At 44.1% G+C, this 18276-nt stretch overlaps 4 protein-coding genes across 12 annotated transcripts; 2 read left to right on the forward strand and 2 right to left on the reverse strand.

Moving 5' to 3' along the window:
• Nucleotides 1-326: 326 nt before the first annotated feature.
• LOC120445037 (UDP-glycosyltransferase UGT5) lies at nt 327-2431 on the forward strand. Of its 2 annotated transcripts, XM_039625126.1 has the most exons (4): nt 327-383; nt 637-895; nt 948-1613; nt 1677-2431. In XM_039625126.1, the coding sequence occupies exons 1-4, from the start codon at nt 381-383 to the stop codon at nt 2336-2338; spliced, it is 1590 nt and encodes a 529-aa protein (XP_039481060.1). In that variant the 5' UTR covers nt 327-380; the 3' UTR covers nt 2339-2431. The 2 variants fall into 2 exon arrangements, with proteins under 2 accessions (XP_039481060.1, XP_039481061.1); XM_039625127.2 differs by lacking the exon at nt 327-383 and having other exon boundaries at nt 567-895.
• Nucleotides 2432-3266: 835 nt separating this feature from the next.
• On the forward strand, nt 3267-5452 carry LOC120445035 (UDP-glycosyltransferase UGT5-like). The gene is made up of 4 exons (XM_039625124.1): nt 3267-3392; nt 3653-3911; nt 3967-4632; nt 4696-5452. The coding sequence occupies exons 1-4, from the start codon at nt 3390-3392 to the stop codon at nt 5361-5363; spliced, it is 1596 nt and encodes a 531-aa protein (XP_039481058.1). The 5' UTR covers nt 3267-3389; the 3' UTR covers nt 5364-5452.
• LOC120445048 lies at nt 5360-17801 on the reverse strand. 2 transcript variants are annotated; one of them, XM_039625164.1, is made up of 3 exons: nt 17663-17801; nt 5834-7069; nt 5360-5767 (listed from the first exon to the last, which is right to left on the reverse strand). In XM_039625164.1, exons 1-3 carry the CDS (start codon nt 17667-17669, stop codon nt 5700-5702), a joined length of 1311 nt encoding a protein of 436 aa, XP_039481098.1. In that variant the 5' UTR covers nt 17670-17801; the 3' UTR covers nt 5360-5699. The 2 variants fall into 2 exon arrangements, with proteins under 2 accessions (XP_039481098.1, XP_039481097.1); XM_039625163.2 differs by lacking the exon at nt 17663-17801 and having other exon boundaries at nt 5834-7089.
• On the reverse strand, nt 7811-17801 carry LOC120445028 (glycogenin-1). Of its 7 annotated transcripts, XM_039625110.2 has the most exons (8): nt 14758-15055; nt 13418-13728; nt 13011-13300; nt 12771-12951; nt 12502-12567; nt 10814-11437; nt 9666-9867; nt 7811-8217 (listed from the first exon to the last, which is right to left on the reverse strand). In XM_039625110.2, exons 1-8 carry the CDS (start codon nt 14765-14767, stop codon nt 7811-7813), a joined length of 2091 nt encoding a protein of 696 aa, XP_039481044.1. In that variant the 5' UTR covers nt 14768-15055. The 7 variants fall into 7 exon arrangements, with proteins under 7 accessions (XP_039481044.1, XP_039481038.1, XP_039481037.1 ...); XM_039625104.2 differs by lacking the exons at nt 12502-12567; nt 14758-15055 and adding an exon at nt 17663-17801; XM_039625103.2 differs by lacking the exon at nt 12502-12567 and having other exon boundaries at nt 14758-15050.
• Nucleotides 17802-18276: the final 475 nt, after the last annotated feature.

An 18276-nucleotide genomic window follows, 5' to 3' on the forward strand; every position in this document is an offset into this window, starting at 1 on the left:
GAAAACTAAAATCATATCTTCATTAAAATAATAATAATAAAGCTGTCTCTTTTGCTTATGATATGCATTAAAACTACAAACTATACCTCTAGATAACCAGAACATATATTACCAAAACTACGTTTATAATCTCTTCAAAAAATAGAATTCTGTTATATTATATTATACTTTGTAGAATACGCTAACGAAATGGCGCTTAAATTGATGCTCCCGCACGAAGCTCACGCTGCATAATACTTTTGTTATTTCCTAGAGTTCTATTGAAACATACCTATGTTAGAAATAAGGCCGATCATCTGAACCCATTCACAGTCTATTCTAAGCGGTCCACTGTGACGGTTGCTGATTACTACTATGATAGGAAACCAGGCATAATCAAAATGGTTTGTTGATATTTTGTGAATACTTGAGGCGGCGAATAGCCTTTAGCTTTTGAAGCTCTCGTTTCTGTATAAATTGAATTAAAGGGAAATAAACCGAAAAGCTTTGAAGTCTTTAAAATCTGAAAATTGAACTAAAGTGACCTGTTATCAGCTTATACTATTTGAAAGTTTACAGTCAAATTAAGGGATGTTTGATTTCATGTAGCAGCCTGACTTTTATTTATTTGATAATGAAATCTTTTGAATTTGACAGTGTTCCAAAACAGCTTTGCACATTTTTCTCCTTAGTATGGTTGCTCTTCAGCAACTAGAGTTGGGTACTGGTGCCCGCATCTTGGCAGCCTTCTTTTTTCCTGGGAAGAGTCACTTCATGATGACCAATGCCATCATACGAGAGTTGGTGAAGCAAGGACATGAAGTTACCTTCATTACTCCGTTTTCCTTGTCCAAGGAAACACTTGGGCCTAACTATACGGAAATAGTGATTCCTCAATACAATAACTGGTCAGAAAGTAAGTATAGTTGCTAAATTAGTTAATATATATCATCATCTCTGTCTTACAGTGAAGAAAATGACCAACAAAAACACTGTTTTGGAAATGTCTGATTTCCCAACTTTTCCATTCCTCCGAATGGTCAATGTGATGGTTACCCACAGTACGGATTTTGTATTCGAGCAACCGGAAATTCAGGCTGTAATTAATGAGAAGAACAAGATTGGCAAATACGATCTGCTGCTGGCGGAGCAATTCTTCAACGAGGGTGCCCTCATCCTGGGTCACCTCTACCAGATCCCCATCATAACTGTTTCGACTTTTGGCTATGCTAACTACCTTAGTCAGATGTTTGGAATAGTGTCTCCTTGGTCATTTGTTCCACATGCCTTTATGCCCTATACGGATCGCATGTCGTTGTGGGAACGCATCGGAAATGTTGCCATCAGTGCAGCCGAGGATCTCGTCAGAGAGTTCTCCTACTACCCCGGACAGGATGCCGTCTTAAGGAAGCATTTCTCCAAACTCCTCGACAGAGTTCCCACCATCAAAGAACTTGAGCGTAATGTCTCTGCCATTCTGTTGAACACCTACGTGCCACTGGCTTCCTCGAGGCCAATGGCATATAATATGATCCCAGTGGGCGGTTTGCACATTCAACCTCCGAAGGCGCTACCGGAACATCTTAAAAAATTCCTGGACGGAGCTACACATGGAGCCATTTACTTTAGCTTGGGTTCGTGCTCTCATCCCTGAGAGTTTAATATAAAAACTAATGACTTTTTTTATTTCCCGATAGGGTCCCAGGTAAGGAGTGCCGATTTGCCGCCTGAAAAGCTAAAGGTTTTCCTAGAAGTCTTTGGCAGTCTGAAGCAACGCGTTCTCTGGAAGTTCGAGGATGAGTCCCTGCCCAATCTGCCTGACAACGTGAAGGTGCAAAGTTGGTTACCTCAAGGCGACATTCTGACGCATCCCAATGTCAAGGTTTTCATTGCCCATGGAGGACTCTTCGGCACACAGGAGGCGGTGTACAATAGTGTTCCCATATTGGGAATGCCCGTCTACTGCGATCAGCATCAGAACATACACCAGGGTAAAAAGGCAGAATATGCTCTGGGATTGGATTACCGGAAAGTCACGGTGGAAGGATTGAGAGGTCTGCTGCTGGAACTGATTGAGAATCCAAAGTACAGAAACAACATTAAGAAGGCCTCTCGGATATTCCGCGATCGCCCACTTGGAGCTATGGATACGGCCATGTACTGGATCAACTATGTGATCGAGCACCGAGGTGCTCCTCATCTGGTGTCCGCTGGCGTGCAGCTGCCCTGGTACCAGTTCTACCTTTTGGACATTGTGGGTCTAGCTGTCGCAGTGATTCTTCTGCCAATCATGGCTTCAATCCTGATCTGCCGCAGGAGCTTAAAGCCAAAGAGCACTCTGAAGACCAAGAAGAATTAGAACCAAATCTTCAGTTTTAAATTTGTTAACAAAAGAGGCTACAATTATGTTGTTCAAGAAATTTTGTAATAAATTTTGGATAGTTTCACTAAACAGATGGTAATTGATAAAGCTAACGAGTAGCGTGCAAAGACCGCCCGCAACTGATGCTAAAGCGGGTATCTCTACTGGCTTTTGACCATGGGGATAGTCCCTTCCTTTTGCTGAGCAGTTGCTTGACGGTCTCTATAGTCTACACATTCTTTTCGCCGGGCTCGATGATCACTGGATCGTAGACAGTTTTTACGGCCTTGTTCACGATGCCCTCGGATGTCACGGTGGTTTAGTGGTACCCAGTGCCACGGTGCGATTGTTCTGACCGACTCTCTGCGCTCCGATGTGGTGGTGTAGTGAGACTGCTCACTACAGTTCTCCACCACCTTCTTCTGCTGCTTCTGGACGATGCGCCGGGAGGATTCCGTGGAATCCTGGTCACGTTCTTCTTCTTCTTCTTTTTCAGCTTGGCGGCCGTGTTCTCATCCAACTCCGTAGGAACAGAGTCGTAGAAGGTCTTGATGCGAGTGCTGCGGTTTCATCCTCTTGGTGTACACCTCCACGTAGCTAAATTTAGCTTATAGAATAACGGGTAGCTGATAGTCGAGACAATCGCATAACATTCTCTCTATTGTTAATGATATGGATGAAGATTATAAACTCTACCTAGATAACCAGGGCATAGATTAGCCAAAACTACGTTTATAATCTTTTAAAAGCGTAGCATTTTATTATCAGCAAGTCATCGAACGATTTCATGAAGATAAAACACATTTTGTAGAATACGCTGAAGAATTGCGTCCTCTTGACATATATAGCTCTCTCGTTTTCCGCACGAACCTCACGCAGAATAATACTTTTGCTATTCTCTAGGGTTTTATATAAACATACAAATGTAACATATAAGGCCGTTCGACTTCAACGAACGATCTATCTAAGCCCATTCTCAGTCGTTTGAAGGCGGTCCACTGAGTCGGTTGCTGATTGCTGCTATCGTCGGAAAACAGACGGAATCACAATGGTTTGTTGATATTTTGTAAATATATTAGGCGAATAAAAGAAAGCTTTAAAAGCTTTCTTTTTGTATAAATTGAATTAAAGGGTAAAACACCGGCCAAAAAGCTTTGAAATCTTAATAGAGGAAAGTTACGAAATTTGAACTAAAGTAACCTGTTATCAACTTATACTATTTGAGAGTTCACAGTCAAATGAAGGACTGTTTGATTTCAAGTAGAGCTCTTGCTTTAATTTATTTAATGATGAAAACTTTGTATTTTACAGAGTTCGAAAAGTGTTCTGCATATTTTTCTCCTTAGTATGGTTGCTCTTCAGCAACTAGAGTTGGGTACTGGTTCCCGCATCTTGGCAGCCTTCTTTTTTCCTGGGAAGAGTCACTTCATGATGACCAATGCCATCATACGAGAGTTGGTGAAGCAAGGACATGAAGTTACCTTCATTACTCCGTTTTCCTTGTCCAAGGAGAACCTTGGATCAAACTATAGGGAAGTATTGATTCCTCAATACGATTTTTGGCCAGAAAGTAAGTATAGTTGCTCAATTAATTTGTATATATCAACGTCATTACTGTCTTATAGTTAAGGAGCTGACCAACAAAAACACTGTTTTGGAAATGACGGATTTGCCATCTTTTTCATTCCTCCGAATGGTCAATGTGATGGGTACCCACAGTACGGATTTTGCATTCGAGCAACCTGAGATTCAGGCTGTAATCAATGAGAAGAACAAGATTGGCAAATACGATCTGCTGCTGGCAGAGCAATTCTTCAACGAGGGTGCCCTCATCCTGGGTCACCTGTACCAGATCCCCATCATAACTGTTTCGACTTTTGGTTTTGCTAACTACTTTAGTCAGATGCTTGGAATAGTGTCTCCTTGGTCATATGTACCACATGCCTATATGCCGTATACGGATCGCATGTCGTTGTGGGAACGCATCGAAAATGTGGCCATCAGTGCAGCCGAGGATCTCGTCAGAGAGTTCTCCTACTACCCCGGACAGGATGCCGTCTTAAGGAAGCATTTCTCCAAACTCCTCGACAGAGTTCCCACCATCAAAGAACTTGAGCGTAATGTCTCTGCCATTCTGTTGAACACCTACGTGCCACTCGCTTCCTCGAGGCCAATGGCATATAATATGATCCCAGTGGGCGGTTTGCACATTCAACCTCCGAAGGCGCTACCGGAACATCTTAAAAAATTCCTGGACGGAGCTACACATGGAGCCATTTACTTTAGCTTGGGTTCGTGCTCTCATCCCTGAGAGTTTAATATAAAAACTAATGACTTTTTTTATTTCCCGATAGGGTCCCAGGTAAGGAGTGCCGATTTGCCGCCTGAAAAGCTAAAGGTTTTCCTAGAAGTCTTTGGCAGTCTGAAGCAACGCGTTCTCTGGAAGTTCGAGGATGAGTCCCTGCCCAATCTGCCTGACAACGTGAAGGTGCAAAGTTGGTTACCTCAAGGCGACATTCTGACGCATCCCAATGTCAAGGTTTTCATTGCCCATGGAGGACTCTTCGGCACACAGGAGGCGGTGTACAATAGTGTTCCCATATTGGGAATGCCCGTCTACTGCGATCAGCATCAGAACATTAACCTGGGTAAAAAGGCAGAATATGCTCTGGGATTGGATTACCGGAAAGTCACGGTGGATGAATTGCGAGGTCTACTGCTGGAACTGATTGAGAATCCAAAGTACAGAAACAACATTAAGAAGGCCTCTCGGATATTCCGCGATCGCCCACTTGGAGCTATGGATACGGCCATGTACTGGATCAACTATGTGATCGAGCACCGAGGTGCTCCTCATCTGGTGTCCGCTGGCGTGCAGCTGCCCTGGTACCAGTTCTACCTTTTGGACATTGTGGGTCTAGCTATCGCAGTGATTCTCCTGCCCATCGTGGCTCTAATCCTGATCTGCCGCAGGAGCTCCAAGCCAAAGAGCACTCCGAAGAAGAAGACCAAGAAAAATTAGAACCAAAACTTGAGTTTTATTTTTGTTAACAAAAAAGGCTACAAATATGTTAGATAGTTTTTTGTAATAAATTTTGGATAATTTCGTAATACATTTCTAGGGCACTAGACAGCTGGTAATTGATTAAAAAGCTAACGAGTAGCGTGCAAAGACCGCCCGCAACTAACTGAACTGGATGCTGAAATAGGTCAGGAGAATTAGCTTGGGATCTTCGCGGGGCCTTTCTTCTGTCTTCGGGCCATTTCATAAGCTTGTTTTTGTGTGTATTGTTGTGCCTTGTGTTGTGTGAGTGTCGTGTGGGTTTACGTGTGTTTCGGTGTGGGCAAGCGGAGACCTCTACTGGCTTATGACCATAGATTTCTTTACCTTCTTCTCCTTCCTCTCATGAGTGATGGTCACTTCCTCTGCGAAAGAAAAATCTATGGTTAATAAAACTTAGTTGCGGATGAGGTGCGTTGCTTTATCCTTACCCTCGAACTTGGTGGGCAGCTGCTTGATGGTCTCGATAGTCTTCACGCTCTTCTCGCCGGGCTCGATGATCTCCTCCTCGTACTCCTCGATGATCTCCTCCTCGTCGGTGTCATCGGGATTGGACTTCTGGCTGGGCACTGGATCGTAGACAGTTTTTACGGCCTTCTTCACGATGCCCTCGGATGTCACGGTGGTGTAGTGGTACTCGGTGCCACCTTCGATCTTGATAGTCTCAACGGTTGTCACATCTCCGGCGTTTTCGGATGGGACGATCTTCTTGGTGCCCGACTCGGACTTGAGCTTCTTGGTGGTCGAGACGTTCTTGTGCTTCTCGGCGTCCTTCAGGGTCTTCTTGTATTGGCGAATCTCCTCCTCGGTGAGCTCCACCTCCTCCTCCTCATAGACAGTCTTCGAGGTAGTGATGGTCTTGCCGGAATCCAGCTGCGTGGAATAGGTGTACTCCACTCCGCCGGGCACACGCTTCGAGGCCACAGAGGTGGTATCGTTCTGGAAGAAGTCAGCGGGTGGTGGTGGGGCCGAAGACTTGGGCTTCTTCTTTTGCTTCTTATCGCTGGTCGAGGTGTTCGAGGTGGATGTGATGGCCTTGACGTTCTGCTCCTGCAGCGAGTTCTTGCGCACGGTGCGATTGTTCTCGGTGATCTCGATGTTCTGGGTCACCGACACTCTGCGCTCCGATGTGGTGGTGGAGTTGGTCTGCTCACCATAGTTTTGGACCACGTTCTTCTGCTGCTTCTGGACAATGCGACGGGAGGATTCCGTGGAATCGGTGGAGTCCACCGACGACTTCCTGGTCACGTTCTTTTTGTTCTTGTTCAGCTTGGCGGCCGTGTTCTCATCCACCTCCGTGGGAACGGAGTCGAAGAAGGTCTTGGTGCGAGTGCTGCGAGTTCCATCCTCGTTGATGGTGGTGTACACCTCCTCGTAGCCACCCTCGATGGAACGGGTCAGCATGGTGGTGCGCTCATCGATGCGGATCTCCTTGCCCAGACGCTTCTGGACCAGCTTCTTGTTTTCCTGCTCCTTCTTCAGATCCTCCTCGCTAACGGGCTTGGGATCCCAGAAGGTTCGCACCTGGGTCTTGACGGTTCCATTGGGCTGGGGGGAGGTGGTGATCACCTCGTAGCCTCCCTCGATCACCTTGTACGTGGTGCTGGCTCCGGTGGCCTTGTCGAACTCCACCTTACCATCTTCGATGTCCGCGGAGGTCAGTAGCTCTGTGGTGTGTGGATGCATGTGTGTATAGTATATGGTATGGTATATAGGGCGATATCATCCCAAGCTCCTGAGTGTGTGTTTGCATCTAGGGTTATCCAAAGCACTTGCGGCTTACATCTAGTATTAGCTCTTGTCTTACACTATGCTAAGTCTAAGATATTGCATTCGATTCCTTTGTAAGGCAGCATGGTATTTGGGTAAATCAAGGGACCCTTAGACGTTCTCAATAAAGTTCTTGTCTCAGTTTCTTTAGTATCTCCCTCATCCGTGTCGCTCTAAGAAATGTCACTTACTATGCATTTTAAACTATTTTCAACTTTCAAGGTTTCAAAGCGACTACAAATTCAATGGCAATTCAAATGGCAACCGAATTCCAAGCTTTCTGGTGTAAGTACAATAACTAACAAAAAAAACGCCTATATTAATATTTCACTTATAGAATCTTTGGTGTCCTGATAATCATTGCATTAAAAATTTATCTAGTTAAATTTGACGTTACATTTAGTTTGATTTTGATTACTTTAGAGACTTCGTCTAATAGCCACTTGGCAAGCAATTTGTACAGCATTTAACGTGGCATACGCTTTGTACTTCCTCGGATCTGTCTATCAATCGTCGGGTTAGACGTGTACGGGTTGGGGTTCGGTAACCAGATTGGGTTCCAGCCGCCGGTACTGCGACTTGCAGCGGCACGCCAGGTGTGGCAGGCAGCTGTAGTGCATCAGCAGCTTCAGTAATTGCTATTTGAACTTGCGGGCGGACCTCTGTTTGCCGCTCTTGGAGACGCTGCCATTTCCGCCGCCTGGCTGCATCCTGATGTGCTGCTGTGTTGCCTGCGGTTGTGACTGTGGTTGTGGTCTCGGTTCCAGTTCCGGTTCCGGTTGTGGATGCGGTCTCTCCTGTCGCTTCTGTGGACTCTGTTTTAAGGAGGCGGTGGAGGAAGCAGTTGCATTCGCAGGCTGTTTGTTAGTTGCTGGGGAGGTGAGATGCGACTGGTCGAGATGGGTTCCATTCCCAGTCGACCCATTCGCTTTCATCGCCTTCGAAGTTGGGGATTTCTCGGGCGGATGCAGCAGCATGCTGGCGGCGTCGTTTAGCAATTGAACTGTGCTTAGTGGGTTAGCAGGGTCACTATCGCTATCATTATCTGCAAATGTGGTTAGGGGTAACGAGACAGTAGTTTTAATTCGATTCAGCTACATCGTCTTGCGATGCTGTGATGCTATTGATGCTGGTGATGTCTGATGGCTAAGATGCAATGGGTGAATGGTGCTGGCTTTTATGTGATGGCTATGTGATGGTTCTAAGACCTCGAACTTAGGCCCAATGCTTTCCATGGCTAAGATGGCTTAAAAGTACACAACTGAAAGGGCGATAAAATGTGAAAGGAGAACGTAACGTAACTTAACTGCTAAAATAAAAATGCAGATTGGAAAACAGAGTTTCTTGAATTGAAAATTTTTGTTTGTGTTGTTTGGGGTTTCTTTGTTGTTGTTGTTGTTGTTCTCGAATAAATATTACGACAATATTTGCAAAATGTAAATTATAACATAAATGGTATATATACGTATATAGATAGAAAAGTTAGGCTGCCAAAACACTTGAAACAAACATATAACGCTCAGCTCGAATTCGATTCGAAAAGTGGGCGAAAAGGGGGCGGTGCACTTTGCACACACACTCACACACACACAGATCCAGATACATATACACAATAGCCACAAAATGTGGTCTACAATTTCAGTTTTGATTTTTTACTTTATTTTAAATGGTTTTCGTTTATCTTTTCTAAAGTTATTGTATACACTCATTGTTTGCGTTTTATTCATAGGAAAAACATATGTACATATGTGTTGGAAGAATTAGGGGAAAAGGGCAGGGAAAGGGAGAGGCAAGGACAGGAAATGGCCTCTATACCGCAATGAGTTTTGATGCAGATGAGCTGGAAAGTCATCGCCATAAATCGGTAAGCACACGAGAGGGTGAAAGTACAAAATTTTCAATTAAAATACAATGAAGTGTAAAACTTTGTGGCCGGGCCAAGTGTGCTCATTTTTTCTCGATTTTGTCCGAGGGAAAGGAAAAAGGGGGCGGGGGCTTGGGGGCAGGCGATTGGGGCAACTGTGCCAAGTGTGTCGCCCACATACACATCGCAACACATCACGTATGTCGAGAGCAGCAGCAGTGCAAAAAGTTTAATTTGAAAACTTAATTAAAATTTCTCTGCTTTCTCGCTCATTCTTTTTAACAAGTTGCGTGTGTGTGTGTGTGCGTGTATGGGGGTGTAAAGGGGGAGGCAAATAAAAATTGCATTTATGACACTCTGAAGAATTCGTTTCGACAACATTTTTTGGCCAAACCTTAAATTTCAATTAGACCGGGTGCTTCTTAGCATTGGCAACAGTGCGCCTGCCTCCCAAAGGGGGTGGTCTGTGTGTGGGGGCCTTTCCGTTTAGGGGAAGAGGGGGGGACGTAGTGGTTGAGTGTGGTGTACGTGTGTGCGTGTACAAGAAAAAAATGGCAACAAAACGACGAATAACGAACGATTTGCATTTGTTTGTTCTGTTTAGTTTCGGTTTTGTATCTATGAGCTACCAGTTTCTTCCGACTCCTTCTCGGTCTTCCTCTCCAGCGTCTGCGATATCTTCTTCCATATGTTCTCGAACGAATCGGCACCGGAGTAGTCAATCTGGCCGGATTCCCAGCACTGGCGGCGCATCTGGTTCTCGTAGGCCTCCTGTTCGGGAGTGCGCTGCTGACCGATGCGGAGCTGTGACAGAGCACCAGCCAGACCCGCCTGAAAGTATGTTAATTAAATTGATTAAGTGCTTGGTTTCATTGGGGTGCTGCAAAGAGGGAGTATATACATATGTAGCTGGGTGTATTAGAACATTTCATGCACTACGGATTAAGCTAGTACTAGGACGCAGACGAGCGGTTGACAACATTGAGATGTTAGTTACGGTGCACGGGGCGTATGATTAATGTGACAACAGAGTGCTACTCGAGGCATAAATCAAGTATACGACGCGTTGAGCTCCGGCTGCTTGCGTTTGCAATGCGTGTCCCTGCAACTCTCTGGCAGATAACTATGTGAAAGTGGGCTGAATGGAGATGCAGGTGGCTATAAAATGCGCATGCAACACGAGGATGGTGTGCCTGCTTTTGCCAGCGTTTGAGTTTCAAGATGATGATTATGTTGTTGACCGAATAGGGAGCAAGCTCCCCATGTTCCATCTACATTAATGCTTGACCAGGTGCCCGGCCAACTAATAATAAATCAACAAATGCCTTTATCCAGGCCACATACACAACGCTGAACCATGAACCAAGTACCAAGTACCAAGTACCAAGGACCAGGGACCAAGGACCATGAACAATGAACGATGACCGAAGGACAATGAAGACGACAATGACAATTCGTATGCAAAACAGTGACTAGACAAAAACCAGGACATTACATTATCACTATCACTTGCACTAGCACTTTTACACTTGCACACCGTTATCCAATGCTTTTGGTTTGTTTGGTTGGGAATCGGGATTTCTACACAGAAAAAATGTCATTTCGTTTTTTAAATATGCATATTTTTCAATTCGCATGTGGTGCAATGAAAATCATATGATAATTGAATTAAGATTTTCTCTTTTGTTTCAGGCTATAAAAAATCCATTTAACATCTAACAGTGAAGGACTTTTTTCTGTGTAGTTCTCTGGCCAGGTTTGGATTGATTGCCTTTACCTCAGGCGGCGTTGTGGCTGCAACTTCATGTTCTTGTTGGTGGTTTGTCGCTTTTTCTACTGTCTGACTATGTACGGAATGATGAGGCGTGGGCGTTTGCGTTTGCGAGGGCGTGGCAGTGGGCGTGGCTGTGTCGGAGGAGGAGGAGGCGTGTACAGGTGGCTGGGAAATGTTTAGCTCATTGCTATTCACATCTACGGATGAAAAGCCTTCGGCATTGGCAGTGGCATTGGCATTGTGGGCTTGATTTTGTGTTTGGGGCGAAGGACTCGTCGACGGAGGTGGGTGGCATGCATCGTCATGATGCCACTCAGTGGCATTCGCGTTTACATTTGCATTTGCAATCGTTCTATCGTTCTCATTTTCAATCTCATTCGCAATCGCAGTCGCATCCGCATTCCCATTGTCCTGGCTGTGATTCTGGCTGGGATTGTGGTGCTGCTGCTGCTGATGCCGCCGTTGTTCCTGCTCCTGCAGCTCCTTCTCCAGATTCTCATAGTAATCTGCCCAAGGATCGCGGAACTGGCGCACATGCAACTGATGGTGGTGCAGCTGCTGCTGCCGCTGATGCAGCTCATCCGCCGCAAATTCGCTTTGCGTGCGTATTATATTTAGGCAAAGGCACTGAGACAATGTTAGATATACAGAGTTATATGCACGAGTTATATGCGATACGGCAGTCCACGTATTATTTATGGCAAAGTATAATTTACAGAATGCGCAACATAGGAGAGCAGGAGTTGAAAAATAAAGAGTAAATGAAAAGTAAATCAATTTGCAAAAATAAAAAACCCAACGGCACGAACATAACAAGGGAAAAAGTGAAAAGTACACACAGAAAAACTTAATCACTTTATAATAATGTACAAAAACTTATGTAGCTGGTTGCTGAACTTAGAACAAAATCCAATTCAATGATCTTGCTTGATGATTATTATCCTTATATTAAAATTTCTTTGTGTGTACTAAAAGAAGGAGATCCACCACGATTGCGTGCTAGCGTGTGTGTGTGTGTGTGTTTGTGTTATGGGATATATCTAATGATTTAGTTGAATTTCGTTGGCATCACCCGCAACCGACCATCTTGATTTGAATCATTTCCATCTATCGATGGCGTAAACCGAAACATTTTCCTGGCTCTTGGCCAAATCGATGCAAATTAGAAAGGAAAAGAAAACATAAAGAAAGTGAACACTAAGACGAGCACTCACACACACACACGAGACACACACAGTTGGACAAAAATTACAGAAAAAATACAGAAGAAAATAAGTTGAGAATTGGTCTGCCTATGGGGCCAAAAAAGTAAAGGAAAATATACAGAAAAGAAAAACGAAAAATGGGTTACTCTGGGGCGTGGCTGCTAATCGAGAAGAAATCAACAGAAAATTGCAAACCAATACAAAAATAAAACGAAAACAATGTATTCAAATCGAGTAGATAGAAGAGAGGCGGGAAAAGAAACGATATTGAGGCCAGCAGCTATCGGCAAGAAATAAATGGCAAATAGATCGAAACTGAGTTTGTTTGTTTGCTTGGGTTATTTACTTGGCGCACAGATGATGATGAATTCATAGATAGATAAATAAATAAATATTTGCGTTATAATTAAGATATTTACACAGGGGTGTGCTCAAGGTATCTACAGATCTGGTGCGATATGGTTCGGCAATTGAAGATCTGCTTACCTCTAAAGTGGACCCGTGGGCCACTTCTCCCTCGGGTCGATCACTAGCAACATTTCCTGGCGTTTGCTTGCGATTAGCGGGTTAGAAAACGAAGCAGGGGTTTTGTTTTGTTTGAGGATTGGAGCAAATACATTGGGTTAAACAGTAAAAAACTTGGGTTAGCTTCAGTATGGCGTTCAAGAACAAGGGGAGACATAAGATATTGTTGGGGCCAAGTAACGCTGGAAATCTCCAAGATGTGCGTTATACATTTTAAAGATAGCACTTACCATTTCGGTGGACAGGGACTGGATGACATTTTCGCAGAAGATGTTCCACCACAGCTGAATCAGATCCTGGGCATGGGCATACTCCGACGAAACGCTGGCCACCTTTGTCTCCGAGTTGAACTGAATCAGCCATGGCTTCAGCTTGCCGGCGAAATGCAAAATCTTAATCTTATCTCTGAACCTGCAAGCCAAATTCCATTACAAACTGTATTCTCAGTCCCACAGAGATAGCGAACTTACTGTTTGAAGGCGGGCAGATAGCAGTACGAGGCATAGGCCGTCACATTGTACACAAATGGCAAATGCTTCTTGATGTCCGCCGTCGACCAGTCGGCAAAGAACTGATTCAGCAGACCCTGGTCACCGCCATCGAAGCTTCCATTCTTCACAGCGAACTCTGTGATCTGGGCAAAGGTGTCCACGCTCGGTTTGAAGACAAACACGCCGGAGTTGAAGCAGTCCGGCCAGCTGACATCTGGAGCAGCCGACAGTTCCTCGCGCTCGAACAGCTCGTCGCAGTTTTGCAAGACCTACAAAAGAAAAAGACATATATTTAATATATATTTATATATATGTAATGACATGTGTGCAAGTCAGGAGAAGTAATGTAAGTCTATGTAAGCCTCTAGTACGACTTCATATCTTACCAGTGTATCCGCATCCAGGAAGACGCACTTCTCGAACTGAACGAGGCGCCAGCAGTGGAGCTTTGTGAAGGTCACGCCCAGTTCGGGGCGGGAGAGGAGCGCCAGGTTGGCGGCATCCTGTGAGTCGAGCACATTGACCTCCTGCACCACGTTGTAGACCTCCGTCAGTCGGTCGCGCATCGCCTGCGAGACATTGGGCGTGACCAAAACGGCCAGCTGATGAGCGGTCTTGGCCCTCTTCAGGGAGTGGGCCAAAACCAAGGCACCCAGTGAGTACGTGTCATTTGTCGTCAGCGTCACCCAAGCGAACTCTGTTCGGGACGAGAGATAGAGATACGATTGCAAATTAAATGCTATAGATATGTAGTAGCTCAGAGATACGGCTAAAGTCAGAGATACAAATTGGGTTACAACACAAAAAGATACTGTTGCACTGCACGTTTCACTGCAGCAGTTGGCTGTATTTATTAGTTTCGGATTCAGCAAAAAACGTTATGGATTATAAATAAACAAGCGATTGTTCGGGTTCCCCCCCATTCAAAATAGAACAGATATACAGATATGTATACATATGTTCAAGTGGTGTGTGCAGATCTCCAACTGCGTCAGCATCGCCCACATGCAACCAAAATTCATTTGCTTTGTTAGCGCAGATAAAATTGCAAAAAAAAATCCATAAAGAATTGGCAAATTCGAGCAGAGCATATTTAAGGCGCGTCCAAACGGGCAATTAGAATTTTGCGTAGTTGGCATTTAGTTGGGCAAAAGCTGTAGATAATTATTCATGGCGCTTTCTGGGATAGATGTATCTATGTATATACACGATTATGAGGCGATTATGAGTACGATTTTATTTTTTGTTTGGGTGCAGATTTCTCACTCGATGGGGAATTAGTTCGTTCTAGATTAGGCCAGAATCCGTATGGTACACAATTTACAAGTGAATTTCAAAGAAATTCTAATTTTTATAAATTATTAAACCATGCAGACTTGCTGTTTAGATAATTAAAAATTCATTAGAGTTAAGATAGAAAAGACGTACGATTATTTTTTATTTCCAATTTTGATTATTGACATGTAAATGGAATTTAGAACATTATTATTCGGGTTTTAATGCTACAAATCGATAAAGTAAGATAGATGGATATATATACAAGTGTGTATATATATGTTATATTCTTGATATATTTCGTTGAGCTAACTTTAGTCGGGTTAAGTGTCAGATTAGAGTTCTGTTTACATGGGCTTGGGTTTTTGTTGGTTGTTTGGTTTTAGAGAAGCGAACTGAAAAGGAACTGTGAAGCGTAGGATACAACAAGTAGGTGGATAACAACAACTACCTTCTCGCATTCAGATACGGATGTGGACACATTTACGGATGCGGATGTGCATTCTGATGGTAACTGCTGCACAGCGAGCTAATCAGCGGCAATCAAATGCATTCGCTAGGCTGAACTTGATCTTGGTCTTGGTCTTGATCTTGATCTTGATTTGGACTGAGATCAGGACTATCTCTATCCTCCGCCGGATTCTTGTGAGTGTTTGTGAGTGTGACTGTGTCTGGCAATTGCATTGGTATGTGTGTGTGTGCGGGTGAAAGATACACAGATGCTTTCTTTTCTATTTGCGTGTGTGTGCTTGTGAAATGATTCGTTGGGCCTAAAATAAAAATGAAATCATTTACTTTCGGCAAAACTAGAATGGATCTTATTAACTTCTGACTTACCGGATGTGTGTGCAAAAAATGACAACAAATTTCACAAAACAATAAAACTTATGTGGCAGAACGGTGAAAAGGAATTTTCGGCAATCGTCATAAATTTGGCGATTTAAACAAAATTTAACAAACAACACTCGATCTAAATATAATCTTTCAACAACTGTTGAAATTGTCAAAATGAATGCGTCGCGACATTTTACTTAGACATATGCTTAGCACGTAAACTTAAAAATAGGTAAATTAGCAATTTATGTGACAGCTAACTGTGGGAAAATTCCTTAACTTTTTGACAGTGTAGGAAGAGAGAAGCCTCTTGGGAGAAATGCTCTCCCTTTTACCTTCTCTCTCTCTCTTAAGCTCGCTCTTTACTGAGCAGAGTTTGCGCTCTAATTTCTTCTACCCGCATTTATGAATTGCGTATGGCCGTAGCACAATAAAGCTGATAAAGAGCCCCGCCAAAGCGATTGGGAAAAAGGTCGTGGGTCGTGGGTTGAGCTTTTGGGTCTGGGTCAAGTGACTGAACAAATTCCCGTTCAGGCGTGATGAGGCCCAGATCAGATTAACGCCAGACACCACCATGAATGGGGTCACCAATTAGATGAATGGGGAGCCAAGACCTTGAGGTAGCCATCCCTTCCCTCACAGAAAACCCGTTTGTCAGGGTCCCCATTAAAGAAGCGCAATAATTTGCAGCCGGCGCACAAGAAGTGAAGTACAGTCAAACCTGGTTAACTCAGAATAATAACTCTATGACCAATTCTGTATAGATAGTTCTACAAATTCTAGATCAACACGAATGTTTAGGTAACTTAAACCATAATACTATCAGCCTGACTTATTACATGGACTAGCAAGAGTTCGATATATCCATGTTATCCTGTACTCTGGAAGTGCATAATGGGATGTGATGAAGGGAGTGGTCTTGGGAGGAAGTCGTCTTGGGGATCGCCGGCGACACCAACGCACAAATTGGCGAGTGCATGGCGCGGAACGAGTTCTGCGGGAAACCTCAGCAGGCGGCGTATGTATCTTGTGGATGCCGATGCTGTATCCGAAAGAGCAGTTCACTAAAAATAGCGCCGGCGATGCGAAGTAAAATGAAATGAGATTGTGTCTGTCTGGCTGACTGGCAGGCTGGTAGGCGAGATGCATTGGATCGGTTCGGTACAGGCGACGCAGCAATTTTAGAAAATTGAATCACCATGGGACTCATGGATGATTTTGGATGTGTACGTGTTGGATGATGGGCGACCGAAACGCGAGATGCTGGAGATCCCTGCGGGCTAGAGAATTGAAGGCAGCTGCTGTGGCCGTAGGTTGATGATTAATGCGGGCATAAATCCGTGCAGATTTAATGGCATTTCCAAGGAAAGAGAAAAATGTGAGAGATCACACACACTCTACCCCAGTGGGCGAGGCGACACAAAAGAATGTTCTCGAGCGTGGAAAACTTTTCGAAAAGCAAATTTAATATTATTTTCGAAACACACCAAAACTTGTTAGCGCCTGTCGCCAGCCATAATACATATATATTGAACTTAAAAATAGAATCAAATCCCCATATAGATTGTGAAAATTATTATGTATGTAGGTTTATATGGGCAAACAAGATCGCCGGACGTCAGCCAGAATGCGTGTGAAAAATGCCAAGGCGAAGTGCATCCCTTAATGGGCCGCTAATCTGAATGGGCTGCAGATGCGGAAATAATCGCATCGCTGATAAGGCGAATGGATGATGATAAGACGGCTAATGGCGCTTCGTGGGATTACCCTGGGTCACCACCCAGCATTGCGACAGGTACAAAGCGCAGCAATCGATGTAATGGAATCACAACAAAACGGAATCAGCATAACTTTAAGCTGTCTCTCCTTCGCTCTCTATCCCTCTATCTCTCTCTCTTATTGAAGGTTATGTGAGCTTCGCGTTATCAGCGATTTTGTGCGCAAACTTTTCATAAACAAACAAATAGGCCAGACGGGGAACCAGCGTTTTGGTTTGCAGTGCAATGTTCGCGTTTTCGAAATGTTTTCCTGCACGTTAGTGTTTCAAAATAGAGAGAAACTGAGCGGAAGAGAGCGGCGAAACGGGGGGTGGTGATGGTGATGAGGCGGGGGGCCGTGGGCAGAGCTAGTACGCTAGTGAAGGTCAGTAAAGGTCGTAGCCGCACACCATCGCGCGCGCTCTATGCTCGATTTATAATTATATATATTATAGTAGTGCGATTATCGCTATGATTTCGATTCAGCTTCTGATTTTGCCTCCGATTCGGATTTAGATTCGGATTTTGCATAACTCCAACCTGAAGCGAGTGTTACGAAATGGAAGGAATGGCGATTTGTTGGTTGGTTGGTTGATTGATTAGCAGGAAACGACAAAGGAGCTTTAACTTAGGGCAGGCTGTTCTATCGACTTTTCAGTTCTCAGTTTCCAGCTTTAGCCATGCATACACACACACACTCTCTTTTTTTTTCTTTTTTTGCTTTTCTTATTTGTTTGCTCTGGATTTGGTTGTGGCCCAACTTACTGCTCATTTTGTTAGGATTTTATTTGATATATTTTTTTTATGGGGGGGAGTAAACTCGATTTTTCGGAACACTCGCGAGACTTTTCCGGCGGGCGGTGGGTGGCTCAGCTTTCACACTAAATTCGAGAACGAGAGAGGCGTTTGCGATGTGCCTTCCACGAGCGATGACGAGAATCTGAAGCGGCTGTTCGACTGCCGTGGGCATAAATGCCTAAATGCCAATGCAGAGGCAACGGCAGCGCAGTCGACGTCGATGGCCACCACAAGAAAAGCCGGTGGGAGATTTATTGTACCCCCTACTCGTGAAATATTAAGGGTATATGGGGCGCGTGTGCTAGCTGGGCAATTTTATAATGGAAAATATAACAAATGTAGAGTGAATTTAAAGTCACGAGCCAATATCATTTCAAGATAGTTAATAAATTCCATTAATATAAAAATTGTATTAAAATGTATCACATTCTCGCTCATTATGACATAATTTAAACTACAAAATAGGTAAGGGGTATTTTATAGCCGATATACAGGTGCGGTGTAAATACTATATCATTCTTTCTGGTTTCATACACGAATGCGAATGTGTGAGTGAGCAGGAAGGCGCCAAAGAAAAAGTA

Source organism: Drosophila santomea, chromosome 2R, assembly GCF_016746245.2.
Source record: "Drosophila santomea strain STO CAGO 1482 chromosome 2R, Prin_Dsan_1.1, whole genome shotgun sequence".
Taxonomy (NCBI): domain Eukaryota; kingdom Metazoa; phylum Arthropoda; class Insecta; order Diptera; family Drosophilidae; genus Drosophila; species Drosophila santomea.

Bases quoted from the DNA above. Each gene is read 5' to 3' on its own strand.
- LOC120445037 (XM_039625126.1), top strand. The intron at 896-947 runs GTAAGTATAGTT...TCTGTCTTACAG, and splicing joins ATACAATAACTGGTCAGAAA to TGAAGAAAATGACCAACAAA. The intron at 1,614-1,676 runs GTTCGTGCTCTC...ATTTCCCGATAG, and splicing joins AGCCATTTACTTTAGCTTGG to GGTCCCAGGTAAGGAGTGCC.
- LOC120445035 (XM_039625124.1), top strand. The intron at 3,912-3,966 runs GTAAGTATAGTT...ACTGTCTTATAG, and splicing joins ATACGATTTTTGGCCAGAAA to TTAAGGAGCTGACCAACAAA. The intron at 4,633-4,695 runs GTTCGTGCTCTC...ATTTCCCGATAG, and splicing joins AGCCATTTACTTTAGCTTGG to GGTCCCAGGTAAGGAGTGCC.
- LOC120445048 (XM_039625163.2), bottom strand. From the start codon at position 7,088: ATGCATCCACACACCACAGAGCTACTGACCTCCGCGGACATCGAAGAT. The intron at 5,768-5,833 runs GTAAGGATAAAG...TTTCTTTCGCAG, and splicing joins GCTGCCCACCAAGTTCGAGG to AGGAAGTGACCATCACTCAT.
- LOC120445028 (XM_039625110.2), bottom strand. The intron at 13,301-13,417 runs GTAAGATATGAA...TTTCTTTTGTAG, and splicing joins TCCTGGATGCGGATACACTG to GTCTTGCAAAACTGCGACGA. The intron at 11,438-12,501 runs GTAAGCAGATCT...ACATTGTCTCAG, and splicing joins CCCACGGGTCCACTTTAGAG to TGCCTTTGCCTAAATATAAT.